The following is a 17,761-nucleotide window of genomic DNA, read 5'->3' on the forward strand; positions in this document are numbered from 1 at the left end:
AGATAAATACATACGTATATACTCGTACAGTAGCGACCAAAAGTATTTTGACAATGATAATAACTTTGTTATTGTATGAACACAATAACAATTGTTGGTTTTTTCACATACATTTTTGATAAGGTAATTACTGGTTTAAAAGCTCCTTGAAACACTTGCTGAACTTGGACTGCTCTTGCGGCAAGAGCAAGAAGACAAACCATTTTTCTATCTCAGAACGGTCTGTATACCTATACCCAGCTTGATATTCTAAGAATCTATTTTATAAATACCTTAGAAACCTGATTGCAATACTCAGTACCTCGTCTCTACACCAGAAAACAAGAAATTTAATAGATAAAAATAGAAATAATATTTTACAGAAAGCATTAATTCGTTACCCCAGATAAATTACTAATTAGGAAGATTTTGGCAATTGAACCATTTCCTTTTTAAACACACAATTTTAGAATAATGAAACCATATTTTTAAGTCCTTGAAAGAGAAATATATCAACCATATCAGATTTCTAGACCAAGCATTAAAAAGGGCCCTAATTCTCAACAAATAGTGTGTGAGATTCTACCCTACTCCTACCCTTTGACCCTAATCTAGTATATCCAATCAAAACCACAGATCGAACACCATTACACAATGTGTGGAATATACACAACTGTTTTCCCTATGATAAGCTATAAAGTTCGGCAGGCGAAACCGAGAATGCAACCTACAGGCCGGTGTATTGGCTCCCCCTCCTACGCCGGCGGGCATGGTGGTAGGAAGTCAGCCGCCCTATTCCATGTACGGAAGTGGATCAGTACCCTTAGCACAAACCCGCACCAATCACATGGGGTGGGAAGCACTGCCGCGACTAAGACTGTAAGTGTATGATATCAAACACGACAGAATTCTTCCCTGCAATCAGCACTAGTATGAACCGGAGCACCGAAATATATAAATATATTTAAAACGATACCTAGCCTCAATTACTGCCGACTTCAGTAAGCAAGGATTACTCCTAATGGCACGCACGTGATGCCCTCACATCCACAACAGCTGGACTTGGAGGCCACCTGGTTGGAGTTTACCTCTTATGTTGATATAAAAAAGGTGCCAAGTCCTCTCAAACTTGGAGCAAAAAACTCCTAATCATCCACTCCATTTGACACCGTTAGGCGGAATGCATGCTTAGCCAGACAAATTGTCATTCATGGCTTCAAAAATAACAAAAAGACCCCAAACACTAAAATAACTAAGTTCAATTCTACGAAAAGGTACTTCTCGCGAAATCAAACCAGTTAAACAGACAGGTGAAATTCCCTTAGACACCATTATCTAAGTTTAATGTTACGAAAATTGGTTTCCGTAAAATCAGACAGACACAATTCCAAGTCCCTGCTGTGCAACGATATTGTCCCTGTATAACGTGGAGGCACTTAGAACAACAGTGTAGAAAACTTCACAATAAAACAAATCCCATACATGGCAGCAAAGAGTCTCCACAATAGTCTAAGTTCAGCGTTACGACGATATTGTCCCCGTAAAACCAAACACAGACACAAATTCTAAGTTTAAATTTACCAGGATAATTCCAAGTAAAAACAAACAGACAAAATAGCAGAGAAACTTCACTTACCAGTATTACTCCCAAAAGCCAGAGTCACGACTAGTCCGATAGTTGAAGAATGAATCAATCGCCGACGGCCCGCTCCGGCCTTTTATACCCCTTTCTAGCGACATACTAGCGACATATTGAAGGCTAGCGACATACCGGCGACTTGCGACATACTGACGACATATTGGGGACATATTGGCGACTAGCGACATGCTAGCGACATAACGGCGACATACTGGCGACTAGCGACATACCGGCGACTTGCGACATACCGGCGACTTGCGACATACCGGCGACTTGCGACATACCGGCGACATATTGGGGACATAATAGCGACATAACGGCGACTAGTGACATACTGGCGACATATTAGTGACATATTGTTATCCAAAAGTACCAGGATACCAGAACTGAGGAAGAGGTTGTTTGCCTCGTGGCATGTAAACACCGATTCTACCGAGATCTATCCCTTGGACGTGGCGTTGGGAAAGAGAGATATTTTCAATTACATCTTTGCTCTACACACACATGGGCAGTAGTTCAGTAGTAGTCAGTTCGAGTAGCCTAAGCAAATAATAAAAAGGGAACGTTCTAAATCCCATTACGCACGAATTTGAAAGCATCATTTTTCTTTAAGATATTTTTACTGAAATCTACGCTCGTTTTGACGTATTTTACGTTTACTAGTAACAAATATATTTAAGACATATCCGGGAAATTAAAATTTAACTATCATTTCTATATATTTAACGAAACCACAAGTGGTGAAATATGGAAACGTGTGCTGAGTTGTTATTGTTGTGTTATTCAATGGAAACACGATTGAAATAGGTAACTGAAGAGGAAATGTTTTGTCTACCTGTAGCGCAAATTATTAGTTTTAATTCTAAAGGGGCCCACTGACTATCAGTTCGCCGGACGATATCGGCCTGTCAGTTAGAACAAAAATTTGACAGTTCCGAACAACTGACAGGCCGATATCGTCCGGCGGACTGATAGTCTGTGGGCCCCTTTAGTCTGTTGTTTAGTTTTAGAAATTTAAGTGGAAACGTAACAAATGAAGGTTGACTAAGATACAATCGTAACGTAAAGATTAAATATTTACCATATTCATAAACATATTGAAAGAGGTTCATTTTTCAAAATACTTTTGATACGCTACTGCACATAGAAAACACTCATGACTCAGAAACAAATGTCTGTGTTCATCGCACAAATAAATGTTCTCTCCGGGATTCGAACCCAGTATCATCGGCTTCACAGGCAGGGTCACTACCCACTACGCCAGACCAGTCGTCATTTCATGTCATAATATGGTAGGTATATAGACTATTGTGGACACTCACGTCTTCCAGCTTAATCCGATAGGCAGGGACCTGCTCCGGGTGGCGCCATGGCTTGTGGTGAGGGTAGTCGGTGAGCGCCTTCCAGCCGGGGTAGCGCCGCGCCGCCGCGTGCAGCTGCTGTACCAACCGAGGTGCCAGCTGAGCTGTCACCCTGTACGACCACGATTTATGATTAAATAGGCGGTTCCATAGACGATACAAAGAACGTGCAGTCCGTATGCACATATCAATAGTGTTACCGAAGGGCAGGGTATATATGAATCTACTAGTAATAGTAGGTACAGTCGCCATCAGATATATCTGAGCGGCCAAGGTTTTAACAATATCTGAACACGCACTCTAACGCCCTGACAATAGAGGCTATTGTTAAAACCTTGGCCGCTCCGATATATCTGATGGCGACTGTACAATTTTAACATCACCAATGTTTACAAATATATATGTCATCATGCAAGGAAGTATAGTTATTTACAATTTCCTATATAAAAAGTAACTTCGTTTTATAGAATGTTAATAGATTATACACGTATAGATTTATAGTAGATTGTTAACCAAGGGTTGAAGGCACCCATTTTTGTCGAGGTAGTTTGGCGAATAGTCCGAGACGGAATTGGTGCCTTTCACCCGAGTTAAACACTCTACTTTTCATATAGAATGCGAGGAAACCAAAGAAGACAACTCAATTTTGCAAAATCAGTAGGTAATTAAAGTACCTAACCTACCTACCGCCATAATGATTTTTTTCCCTAGGACTTACTTGCAATCGGAGACTTTACATCATCATCATCATCTTCCTCGCGTTGTCCCGGCATTTTGCCACGGCTCCATGGGAGCCTGGGGTCCGCCTGGCAACTAATCCCAAGAATTGGCGTAGGCACTAGTTTTTACGAAAGCGACTGCCATCTGACCGTCCAACCCAGAGGGGAAACTAGGCCTTGTCGGGGATTAGTCCGGTTTCCTTACGATGTTTTCCTTCACCGAAAAGCGACTGGTACATATCAATCGGAGACTTTACATGTGTGAAGATAAATAACCCCTAGCGAAAAACATTTAGATTGCAATATTTACGAAAACATACTTATTTTAAGAAACTGTAGTCATTTTAAAATGATTTGTTCATTATAGTATCAAAATATTCAAAATCAGCAGGAATGCCTCTTACTTTTTATTTTTCTTATTTTTTCGTTCTAAAACTCCATTCTGCCAACATAATAAAAGTATTTTAAAGATTTTAAATTAAATAACAATTTAATGAATAAAATAAGCTATTTTTATCTTATATTTAATATTATTACTTAAAAAACCCATTTAATATCGTACAAACGTTTAACTGTAGCTGTATAAGATTCTGCCTTTGCTCATTTACGCAAGTGTAAGATTAAAAAAATATTTTTGTTGTATTCCTTTTGGTTCCCGCCTTATGAAATCGAGTAAATACAATTCAACAAAAGAAATCAAGAATAATTTATTTTAACAATTTACTTATAGTTCGACAGCGACAACGACATTCTGAAATAACATGAAGTTTGACATGAACATTTAGGTTTTCGATGCTACAAATTGTAACACAAAGAAATTTAGAGCTAGTAGAAGTTTTAAGTATAGTTTGTCAAGGGACTGTCTCATTTCAAACATAGACAGAGAGAATCATACTATCTTTATCTTACACTAGTACTAGCACCTAAAAGAAAAGGATGAGTATAGTTTTTTTAGTTCCTATTTACTGACAAGATTTGCTTGACCTTGAAGATTTTTTGATAAAAAAGATTCAATGCGGGATTAGTAAAATTAAAACAATTACTAACTGTTCCAGGCGGGGAAATAAAGACACTATTTTTCCATTTTGTTTCCGCCCAGTTGCTCGTGGGACGAGGACGCAGAGGAGTACAGCACTTTTCTGCACTAGAGCAAAACGTATCACTTTCTGCGCACTTTTTAGAACAACTACGACCCACTTTCAGAGCATGAGATATGAAAAATGTAGTAACAAATATGAAAAATGTGATGGTTGCAGTAAACGATAAGGTACATGTTAAGGCTCCTTATTTGCACTTTAACTCCCTCAGCAAATTTAATTCACAGCGGGTTTTTTATAGAGTTATTGCGACTAGACTGTAACAATTATAATTTTACAATACGACACGGCACGGCACCTAGTTATAAACTTTAGCAACGAGTTTTGTTCAAACAAGTGGTGGCCCTGTAGAACAAACTTCAGGCGCCAAACATTTGCGTTCGAGGTTCTGGTTTTGCTTGCGCAAACACAATATCTTTTTGTCGCACGGTTTATATTCTCCCAGTTCCATTATGAATAAATCGGGAAAACGGTTTAGCCTTGGTACAATTCCTCAAGAGCCTATTTTAGATTTAAGCTAGTTATTAATTTCGTTTACGACTTTACGTAGTACCACTGTATATATCTTGTATGTAAATAAATGATTGTTTACTTTTTAAAAAATTACATGACATCATTAAGATATCAAAATGTACGTTCAAATTGACCTCCTTGGTAATAATTCATTGACCCATGCCTATAGGGCCGATACAGACGGACTGCAACCCGACTGCAACTTGTAGGGATGGGAACTGCACGCCGACGTTGCTGTTGGCGTGCAGGCGGCGTGCAGTCGGCGTGCAGGCGGCGTGCAGTCGGCGTGCAGTTCTCATACAAATTGTAGTCGGGCAGCACATAGCCATATTTGCCCTAACTTTACTTGCCTGTTGACAAGCCAGGCGGGCAGCGCTCCGCGTGGGTCGGAGCGCGACACGTAGCCCAGCAAGCTGCCGCCGTTGCCCGGCCGAGTTCGCACCACGAACCCGGTGAGGAGAGACAGGGCCCTGGAAACATAACCAACCTAGTATTAGTCTACTATTGCAAAAGAGACATAGGCGAACATCCAAATTTTCATATATGTTTCATAGCGCGATAAACAAGCGCGATCGAAATGCAAGGGGAGTATACGAGCACAGATTATATAATAGCTATAGATTAATCATTTCATCCCGATATTCAAAAATTCAAAAAAATCATAATTCTTTATTGCGTAAGACACACTTATTTCATAATATAAGGTGATGGAGCCACCCGGTAAGCAAAAATGCCTGTGTTGGGTGGCGCCGCTCTTCCTTCAGGTTACATAACTATATTATAAGTATATTGTACTTATGCTAAACTAATTAACTTTAATTAACTTTTATTTACTTACTGGCTAACATTCTAGTTTATACTATATTCCTAATATTCCTATTAACAAAATAGCACGATTATATGGCAGCTTTGTTGTTACGCTGAGTAAGTAATATATCGTAGTAAAACTTCTGTAAGCTTTGACACATCGAGTTAAATTAATTGACTTGAAGAATTTTCTTGCCCAATTAAATACCTATAATTGTGGATTGTTTACATTCTTTTATATACCTTAAGATACAGACTATAAAGAGGTTAGTGCTGCACTCTGGTGGCAGAACATTGCAGTAATACCCCCTATTGTCAGAATTTGTCTAACCGATGCGAAAAAGGTATACCTAATACCTACATCTCGCGCAGTCTGGAGGGCGTACTCTGGAGTACCAAGTGGCCGAAGACTGTCTGGACGCCCTAGGTACCGCTGGAGAGACGAAGTGCAGAAAGAACTCAGCGAACTCGGCGCCGTCGACTGGACAGAAACGGCTTTGGACAGAGTAGCATGGCGGTCTTTGGTGTCGGAGGCCAAGATCCACTTCGGGTCGTCGCGCCACAGCAGTAAGTAAGTAAGTAATACCTACAGGGGGGGGGGGTAACAGGTTTCCATCGCCATACAGCGTGGTAATGCTGCAAGCATAATGGGAACTTTTGGGCCGGTCATGGTGCAGGGTGGGGATGGGCATTAGTTTATGGTTGTTTTTGACGAAGCTTGTTGCAGAAGTTATGTTTTGTATTAGTGTTAATATAGAATAAGGTCAGGACGAGGCTTGTGCGGATTACGTTTGTGTTTTGACGAAGCATGTGGCGGATTACCTTTTTGTATGATTTAAATAATAAACTATCTTTGATACCTTTAAATTATTATTAAAAACTATTTTACGCGATTAAGTCCCGTGGAGATAAATAATGAGTAAAAATCGTGAAAGTTTAAATCAGTGTGTTGACCTACATATTTTTCTATAGGTACGACTAAATGTACGTTAGTATTTTAATCATGAAGATAAGACAATGTACACCATTTTTTACGGTCAAAGTTTAAGTGCGCGGTACCAGCAGGTATGTATCGATGTACATACCTACACTCACGAAGCACAAAAATGAAGATTGAGTTTGTATAGAAATCTCTATATAAAGTTTTCCGTTTTCATTGCTCTTGAGTGTAATTTTAAAGATATTTCACGTCTAAACCTACGCAGTCTCAGAGGCCTTTGAGATTTAGCAGCCTCAATTCAATCAAGTCGCTAGAATCAGTATACCTACGAAGACTCACTTAACGTAGATGAAATCCTTTAAAGCCATGCACACCTGTCACGGGTGACCCGTGGGACTGGCAAGCTGGCATGTAATATTCGCCATAGGATATCCTTTTGGCACAAGTTTTTGTTCACCATACCAGCTCGGAGATTCTTTAAAAACTGCGGGAATATTCATTTCATGAGTGCAAATAATGTTTAAAATTCGGATATGACTGACATTGGTTTGCATTTCGAATTCTTGGCATCAACTCGCAGTAGGTAAGGATGCCACAACCGAGTTTATAACTGTCTGGGATGATGGTGCAAGCTCGCGTGTAAATAGCGGTCCGTGTGAGTCGGTTTCCTATAGACTGAGTGTCCCAGCATGCCACAACCTTTAGCATTCAGTCTCACATCAAGAAACACGTTATCATCAGTTAACACGTTCCCTGTCCGGGTGCCCCCAATGTGGGGTCATCAATTTTTTCAGGAGTCCGTGCTTCCACTATGGTTTCACAACTTCAAATAAGTGGAAGCACAATTGGACGTGTGACTTTGTCATATTTTGTATAGGGACGCGGACAGTGGACGTGTTACAGAGAAAATTACGTTTAGTTTCCGTGTCACTACGCCCCTGTATCGGCTGTATCTATGCTACGCTCGACTGAATATACAGCTTGCAACGACACGTTACATGCATCAGATGCATCGCAACGAGCGTCCGGACTCCGGAACTTGCGCCAATTTCCGTTCCGTTCCGAACTCGCTACGCTAAGTGCTACGGGCTGCGTCGTGCTGAAGTTACACCCGTTTCTTACTTGCTTGATGCGTACATGGTATCTAAGCATGCTAAGGTTATGAATTGCAATTGTTATTAAAAAGTTCTTTATCTTTATAATTGAATTATTGCTACAGATAATAAACAATGAATTCTTACTTAAATGTCCTGAACGCGACTCGTTTCAAAAGGCTATTTAACGTAGCAGCACCTTCTGCAGTTAACGGGTCCGGGGTAATCTCTGATTTATTCCACTCGAGGCCTGCCCGGTCATTAGTATATTTGTCCGCTGATAAGATACCGTGTGCGTCAATCCGCAGCGACCTCGCAAACACTGCCACTCTTATTTCATCGATGTTTGTATGAATGGTAGATAAATAATGGGTTGTATCTAAAGGCCCCTCCAGACTATGTGGGTGAATCGCGGCGCGGCTTCGCGGAGAGAACATGTCGCGACGTTGACGTATGACTCCACACTCGCAAACTTCACGGCATGAGATATGAAAAGTTATTTTTAGGGTTCCGTACCTCACAAGGAAAAATCGGAACCCTTATAGGATCACTCGTGCGTCTGTCTGTCTTTCTGTCTGTCTGTCTGTCCGTCTGTCACAAACTATTTTCTCAAAACTACTGACACTTAAGTATTTGAAAGAAGCGTCGGCAACCCTAGCATTATGCCGGCGCGCGCGGTGTGGGGAGCGGCGCGCGGCGCCTTGAAGATCACTCCATTGTATTTTTGTGTAGGTATCAAAACGGTAGGTATTTGCGGTTTCTTTGAGAGATAAGTATCTGTTCGTAAGAACTATTATATAATCTCACTGTGAGAATTACAAATATATATTTTTGGTAATTTGAAAATAATTAGTTTTGAAATTGGCTATTTAAGAAAATAGCCGAAAAATAACCATTCCCCCTTTATCTCTCACTTATCTCTGAAACTACTGTGTCTAAAATTTTGAAAAAATACACAAAATAGTTATTTACCTATAGCTTAGGTTTAACACTAGATAAAGAACTGAACTAGAAAAAGCATGTCGAAACTACCATAACCAAGGCACTGAGGGTGTTTGGAATGTGTAGAACGGCATATGGCAAAACGTGGGGTTTAAACCCAAAGGTACTGAGATGGATCTATACCATGATGGTAAGACCTATCATTCTGTACGGATGCCTGGCATGGTGGCCAAGGACACTAAAGAGCACATGCAGGGATGCCCTTACGAAAATACAAAGAACGGCGTGCATGGCTATTACTGGCGCGTTTAGAACGACGCCAACAGCGGCGATGGAGGTACTACTAGACCTCCCGCCGCTACACCTAGTGATACAATCTGAGGCGCGGAAATCGCTACACAGGCTGGCTTTGACAGGCCTCTGGAGCGATAGCAAGCCAAAGACTAAACACACAAACATGGAATGTGACAATTTCATGAAAAGGATTACGAATATGGGCTGCGATAAGATGCAACCGAAGTTTGTGTTCCGTAAGAATTTTAATGTTAAAGTTCCGACAAGGGCTGAATGGACCGAAGGTCTTGAAGCACCAATGTCTGATGAAAATGACATCATATGGTGCACAGACGGGTCCAAGACAGATTCTGGTACTGGGGCAGGCATTTATGCAAATGACTTTAGTAGTAGCATAAGCATGGGCAATTACGCCACTGTCTTACAAGCCGAGACATACGCTATAATTGCCTGTGTCCATGAGAATATAGTTAGGAAAACCCAAGGGAAGAATATCAGCGATAGTCAAGCTGCACTCAAAGCGCTTAAGGCGCCCAGAGTTGACTCTAGACTGGTATACAATGGCATCCAAGCTCTGAACAAGCTTGGAAGGCAAAACAAAGTGCAACTGGTATGGATCCCAGGGCACGAGGGATTCATAGGCAATGAAAATGCAGATGAACTTGCCAGAGCCGGATCTGCAAACAACCTTATAGGTCCGGAACCATTCGTGGGGCTCTCACAGGGAACCATCACAACGGCTATCAAAGACCTTACTAAGACCAAACACCAGGAAGAATGGGACAGTCTGACGGGTCTAAAGCACTCAAAGCTCTTTATACAAGGGGTATTAGACTCTGGTTGGAGCAAAAAGCTTTGGAAACTTAGCAAACGGCAACTCCAAATAATAACGGGGGTGTTTACTGGCCATTACGGGGTCAAGGGAATCCTGGCCAAGATGGAGCACGCTGACAACACCGATTGTCGTATGTGTGGCGAAGAGGAAGAGACAATAGAACACCTTATGTCTGAATGTCACGCCCTCGCCAGACAAAGAATGAAGGACTTTGGAACAGGCTATCTGGAACCAAAGGAATTCAAAACGCTACCCATAATGTCCATCATCCGGCATATAGAGATAGTGGGGAAAGCTCTTGAGTAGCGGACGGATCTTTCCTAGGGGGTAACTGCACAAAAGATCCCTATGGGTCGAAGTGTATCCGCAAGGGCCCCCGAAATTATAAGATAAGATATTTACCTATAGATTACAGGAAAACCCATAAGAACACTGTTTTAAACTTTCACGATTGTTACACATTATTCAATTGTAAAACCGGACTTAATCGCGTATTTAAGTATTTGAGTCTTCTCTGAGGCCACGGCGACAACGCTGTCCTCGAAACGTCGGAGGTAAATCTTAAAACTTAAATATGCGATTAAGTTCCGTTTTACAATTTAATAACCTATACAAAATGTAAGAAATTTTTTACAAAAATGTATTCCAAAGTATATTGTGACATATCAAAAGATAGGAATGTAAAAATATATTTGTTTTTATAATTTTGGGTAATTCGAAGAGCAAAACCTATACGAATATGTCGTGTATGGTACCTAGTAACATGGCAAGTTTGCAATATTTGTGTGTATGCATTTTATCTGCAAATCTCCGAGCAATTTGCTTCATCTACAATTATACTAGACCGTTTATCTATGACCTTATTCCTTACAATAAGGTTTATGAACCGTCAGTTCTTTAACATCTACGACGACGACGAGTAGATCTTTTTTTTATGAAATAGGAGGCAAACGAGCAGACGGATCACCTGATGGTAAGCGATTACCGCCGCCCATGGACACCCACAACATCAGAGGGGTTGTAAGTACGTTGCCGGCCTTTAGGATGGGAGTACGCTCTTTTCTTGAAGGTTTGAAGGTCGTATCGGTCCGGAAATACCGCAGGCGACAGTTCATTCCACAGTTTAGCTGTGCGAGGCAGGAAGTTTCTAGAGAAACGCACAGTTGAACACTGCCAACAGTGCCAACCATCTAAGTGGTGAGGATGGTAATGTTGTCGCGTAGGGTGATGGCGAAAAGAAGCGGCAGGGATTAATCCGAACAATTCTTCGGAGCACTCTGCCAACCAAAACCGGTGAAACTATAAAGCTTATAATAGGTAACAGAAAAAGGAGAAATTAGTGCCTGTGTATAATACCGACTGTGAAATTGTGTGCGTATTTGATTAACAGATAGCCACCAGGGAAATAATATAAAAAGTTACATCATATATATACTACGATTATGTTGGTTACGCCATTCTGCGAAGGGCAAAACGCATTTTTTTTTAATCCGCTCAGTCATTTTTCTAACCAATATGGATGACAGATTACAATTTAAATTTCCCGACCCTATGCCTCGTTTCCCTTTCCTTCCCTCATACCTACTTACCTACCAACAAGCGACACGGCCGATGTTTACCGGCGTATGGGAACATACATTGGGAGCCTAACGAAAATGACAATCCTTGATAGAAAATGCCAATTGAAACTTAAATAATTAATAGTCACGTGACTTTTCATATTCATCCCGGTACATTTTATTTGTTTACTTGTTTTGTTTGTTAATTGATGTACGATTGTCATCTGGACTAGGCCCCACGGAGTCCTATATTTCCATCGCAAAACTAGATACATAAACAACCGGCAGAACTCTCATTTCCGATTACGCATAAGTAGTTATAAATTATAAAGGATCCAAAGTTGTCGATTATACTGAGATTATCACGTAGGTACGCTGTAAGTGCCTACACAGCGATAATAATTTTAGTCCTGACGGGTTTCGTGACGCTTTGAAAAGCTAACGCAAAAGTGTATATACCTGACCACGGAGGCCACGAAAAAAATGCTCTCAACGTCATTTTACCACTATTTTAATTGTTTTTAATTGTTTCAAATTGTTCGTTTGTCGTGTCGATGTTCTTACAAATATATGGCAATCGAAGTCGCCAGGGTCAGCATGGTGAATCCGCACGGAGCGGTTTTTCATAGCCGAAGCACTAGTGCTTACGGCTTACCTTACGGTATATATTATTATACTTACTATGAAGTTTGAATTCGTTTCATTAAACATTTATTCATTTATTTATCGTCTCTCGTAATCTCTCTTGTCAGGCCTGTGATAGACCGCGTCAGTCTCGCAACCCTAGCATCGGTCTATTCAGCCACCAAAAACGGTGTATCTCCGGTGTTACACCATAAATCGTCTGCAATAGACGAAAAGGCCAATGATGTGTATGGACTAGAAGTTGCATGTAAGTAATTTTCCAATTGCTCACCTGACATATCCTTTCCTGGGTGGGTAGTCCTTGTGGAAGACCGAGTGATTGAGAATAAGCTTCTCCTCTCCAGTGTCCAGCCAGGACCGCTGCAGCACGAAGTCGCGGTTCTTGAGCGGCGCCGGGCATGACACTATAACAATTAAGTACTATTTATTAGCACTGAATCTGAAAAATATGTTAACATTTATAGTTAATTTAAAAGTGGAAAAATTACTGCCTTGGGTGAGACTTGAACTCACGGCCTCTGGATCGATACTCCAGCGCTCTGCCAACTGAGCATAATAAGCTTAATAGCATCGATCGCAGACGTTTCTGCTTGTTTAAAATGTATTTATAGAGTTATTAGACCAAGATAAGTACGTAACGATTTTGATATCACACGCAGTGCAAGTGTTATTTTAATCGTCAAACTTCTATGAAATTATGACGTAATAACACTTGCACTGTGTGTGCTATCTAAATCGTTGCAGACTTATCTTGGTCTAACTCTAGGTACTCGTAATTGAATCAATGCTGAATTCTATCAAGTTAAAAATCGTAAGCAAATACGTCACAAAAATACTATCCGCTATACTCCACCACTACCTATAACAGCCGTAAATTTAGTGTCATTCGAAAAAACATTGTTAACCATATTCTAACTCAATAAATTGCATGTTAAAACTGATTTTCTAATAAACTTCCGGTTGTCTTGAGCGGCGGCGCTGTATGTACCTATAGGTACGTGTCAGGGATCCACTCTGGGACTAATCCTACCGGACAATAAATGAGGATTCATTTTATTAATTTTGTAAGTACCAATACTTATATTCAAATTAAATACACAAGAAGGTATAGAGGGAAATGCTCGGAACACAATTTTTGGATAACAATACACAAACTTATTCAATAACAAAATATAATGATGATAATCGTTATACTTCGCGTATAACACTGTTAACCTTATCTCGTAGCCCTTCATCGTAGCCGTAGCGAATAGATGACCGTTTGTATTGAAACCTCGTATTAACGATATTACCGGAATATAATTTAATACACAGAGCTAAAAAAGACAAAAGAAGACGAGTAGCGTAGATATAAAACATACTCTCAAAGTTTCTGTAATCTATGTATCTACGTATAGTACTATGCCTTATGGGAAACGGTCGAAGAGATAGTTCATATCCGGAAACCGCTACCAAATTTTAGTATGTTGTTGGGCATGGTACTGGGTCTCCAAAACTGCCGGGAGACAGCGGCGCCGACCATCTACTTCAGCGGAATGACGTCATCAAAATGACTCCCGCCTCGTTGCGAATATTGCATTTTGCACCCAAACTATGCATTTCACATACACGTGTGAGGTATTAAACGAAAGCCAATAAAATATTATATACTAGCTTTTGCCCGCGACTTCGTCTGCGTGGACTTAGTAACCCCAGCTAGAGTAAGAATAGCGCCTGGAGAGTCTTATAGCAATTATTCAATTTGAGCATATTATGCACACAAATTAGCAGACTCTTCATTAATTATCTCAATTCCACCCCGCTTTTTACTTTCTTAAGGGATGATTTTCGGGATAAAACTATCCTATGTCCTTCTCAGGGACTCAACCTATCTCTATGCCAAATTTCATCTAAATCGATTCAGCGGTTTAAGCGTGAAGAGGGAACACACAGACAGACAGACAGACAGACAGACAGACTTTCGCATTTATAATATTAGTATGGATTTCACTAATACACTATGTACCAAAATATACAACAGTTTAAGAGAAATTTAAAAATAAATAAAAATTATGATTTTTTTTTCGATTATTTGGGTTTTTCAACCAAACCAAAAGTCGGACGTTAAAGCAATGTACTACAAAATGAATTTATTCATGTAATAACAATTAGAAATACATATAAAACTTAAAAAACTAAAAATAAATAAAACTAATCTTAAAATAAATACCTAAAAACTAATGCCCTACAAAATTAAACCTGATGTCTCAAGCCATACACTAATCAAAATAATCAAAATCAGACCAAAAATGAGAAAATTATGCATCAAAATGTAGGTATTTGCTAGAACAAATGCATTATATGCAGTCCAAAGGCGCGCTGTACGAATCGTCGACGATCCCAAACTCACAAGCGGTATTGAACCTTTAAGTCTAAGGAGAGACTTCGCCTCCTTATGCGTGTTCTACCGCTTGTACAATGGGCTGTGTAAAAGATTTGTTTGACATGATGCCAACGGCCGCCTTCTATCACCGCACCGCTCGCCATCGGCAGGGTGTTCATCCTCACACCCTAGCACCTATATTATAATTCCACTCCAAAATATCGCTTTTATGTGTTTTATGTAATGTTCTTTCATTTAATACCCGATAATTAGGACTATTCTTTGCATAATATGAGCGCATTAAGGTAGAATTGTTGGCGCGCTTTAGTTTTTTTATAACTTCGACAGTTTTTATCAGAATAAGAAAAATTTAAGCTGTGACGTATATAGTTCAATAACTGGTTTCTTTTATATAAAGACGCAACATTGTTATACACGAACTTTTCTCTGAAAGTGGATTTTCTTTGTTTGTAGCTCCTAAAATATACATTGTTTTTAACCGACTTCAAGATTTCAAAGGAGGAGGTTCTCAATACGGTTGTGTTTTTTTTTTAAATTGTTACTCCATAATTTTTGATTTTGAAAATTCTTTTTTTGATTGTAAGTATATACATACAGATTGGTCCCGTTTTTGTCAAAAAGCAGTTCTGATGATGGGATCCATGAGGAATCGAGGGAACTCCTCAAATGTTAAAGGCATACATATAGTGATTTTAGTATTTTCATCAACAAATCAAGCACTTACACTTTAAAAAGTGACATTTGATGAACTGGAACTGCTGATGATGATCAGAACGGAACTCTTCAATGACGCATAGTTCACGTTTGGCGATTTGTTCTCTTCGTTATGTTTGTTAAGCAAGTTAGGTTTTCAAGAAACATTTTTGTCAAGCTCGAGTTCTGATGATGGGATCCATGAGGAATCGAGGGAACTCCTCAAATATGAAAGGCATACATATAGCGATTTTTGTATTTTTATCAACAAATCCAGCATTTCCATTCTAAAAAGTGACATTTGATGAAGTGGAACTGCTGATGATGATCAGAATGGAACTCTTTAATGACGCATAGTTTACGTTTGGCAATTTGTCCACTTCTTCATGTTTGTTAAGCAACTTAAGTTTTTAAGACATATTTTTGTCAAGCTCGAGTTCTGATGATGAGACCAACGAGGAACCGAGGGAACTCCTCAAATGTGAAAGGCATACATATAGTGATTTTTGTATTTTTATCAACAAATCCAGCATTTACATTTAAAAAAGTGACATTTGATGAAGTGGAACTGCTGGTGATGATCAGAATGGAAGCAAATCGCCAAACGTGAACTATGTGTCATTGAAACACATAGTTCACGTTTGGCGATTTGTTCTCTTCCTTATGGACCCAAACCCAAACTTGGACCCGGACTCGGACCCGGACCCGGGTCTGAACATGGACCCCAACTCGGACCCGGACCCGGACCGAACTCTGACCCAAACCTGGACCCGGACAGCCGGACACGGACCCGGACTCCAATCCAGACCCAGACCCGGACCCGGAAACGCTACTAGAAAAGTGGGTTAGGTGGGTGGGTAGCTTTTGAACTGTGATTCTCACAGAACAGAACTGCTATCAGAAAAATAGGTTAGGTTAGGTTAGAGCTGTGACTCTTACAGAAACGAAATGCTACCAGAAAAGTAGGTTAGGTTAGGTTAGAACTGCGACGCTTACAAAAACGAAATGCTACTAGAAAAGTGGGTCGGTTTACCTCCTTTTCTACATAATTAGGCAAAAGATGCTGTCTTTTTCATTTCATTGTCTGGAATCTAAGAATGCTTTCAGCGGCGTCCCCCATTGAAGTCGGTTTTTTTTTTCTTAAAAATTATTATAAATAATGTATTAACGAATCATAATATATTTAATAACCTTTCGTTTGATATAGCACACGTGTATGTATGACTCATGGTATAGTTATAGTTTAGATTTTGCAAATTTCGGCAGCGGTCACATGTATGACGCCATTATTTGTTACTCAGGCACTATAGAGATTGTCTCCCAGCAGTTTTATGATCCTTTTTATATTGCTAATAACATACTACAAGCTTATGCGGATTATCCTGAAAATTACCAATTTCGATTTTTTTAACTTTAATGCATTTGTTCTAGCAAATACCTACATTTTGATGCATAATTTTCACATTTTTGGTATGATTTTGCTTATTTTAATATCATTGTATGGCTTGAGACATCAGCTTTAATTTTGTAGTTCATTGCTTTAACGTCCGTATTGGTTGAAAAACTCAAATAATCGAAATTTTTGTTTCATAATATTTATTTATTTTTAAATTTCTCTTAAACTGTTGTATATTTTGGTACATAGTGTATTAGTGAAATATATAATATTTTATTGGCTTTCGTTTAATACCCCACACGTGTATGTGCAATGTATAGTTTGGGTGCAAAATGCAATATTCGCAACGAGGCGGGAGTCATTTTGATGACGTCATTCCGCTGAAGTAGATGGCCGGCGCCGCTGTCTCCCGGCAGTTTTGGAGACCCAGTACCATGCCCAACAACATACTAAAATTTGGTAGTGGTTTCCGGATCTGAACTATATTCCCATAAGGCAGTGCACTAGTATACGTGTGGCGAATCAGTGCGGAGCGATAATTAATCAACATCGCCGGTAAGTCGCTCGCCACCAGCTTGTGGTTGCCCTAATCTACGGTCAACTGAATTAAACAATATCAGCATCCGGGTATTTTATCGAACGCTCAAATTGAATAAGGATTGAGCGGGTAACGTTTCTCGCTCTGGCTCACGCGTGACCAATTTAGTAGAACGTGATGGAGGATATTGCGAATCCAGTACGTGTTTGATTTTAATTCAAGTAGTTTTTTGATTTGAGCGAACTCCATTTTTGCCCTTTCACTCCACGTGATCTGAGCGCAAGCTGAGCGCCTATTACGAGTAGTACAATTAGTATAAATATCAAC

The 17,761-nt window shown here is 39.8% G+C and overlaps 1 protein-coding gene across 1 annotated transcript in view; it reads right to left on the minus strand.

The window, feature by feature from the left end:
- The window catches only part of LOC134746653 (START domain-containing protein 10), a 50,446-nt gene that overhangs the window by 8,167 nt on the left and 24,518 nt on the right, over positions 1–17,761 (minus strand). The window contains exons 3-5 of the mRNA XM_063681158.1: positions 12,696–12,828; positions 5,659–5,778; positions 2,941–3,091 (exon numbers count right to left, since the gene is read on the minus strand). Coding sequence (XP_063537228.1) covers positions 2,941–3,091; positions 5,659–5,778; positions 12,696–12,828 — 404 coding nt within the window. The remainder of the gene's footprint in view (positions 1–2,940; positions 3,092–5,658; positions 5,779–12,695; positions 12,829–17,761) is intronic.

Source organism: Cydia strobilella, chromosome 1, assembly GCF_947568885.1.
Source record: "Cydia strobilella chromosome 1, ilCydStro3.1, whole genome shotgun sequence".
Classification (NCBI taxonomy): domain Eukaryota; kingdom Metazoa; phylum Arthropoda; class Insecta; order Lepidoptera; family Tortricidae; genus Cydia; species Cydia strobilella.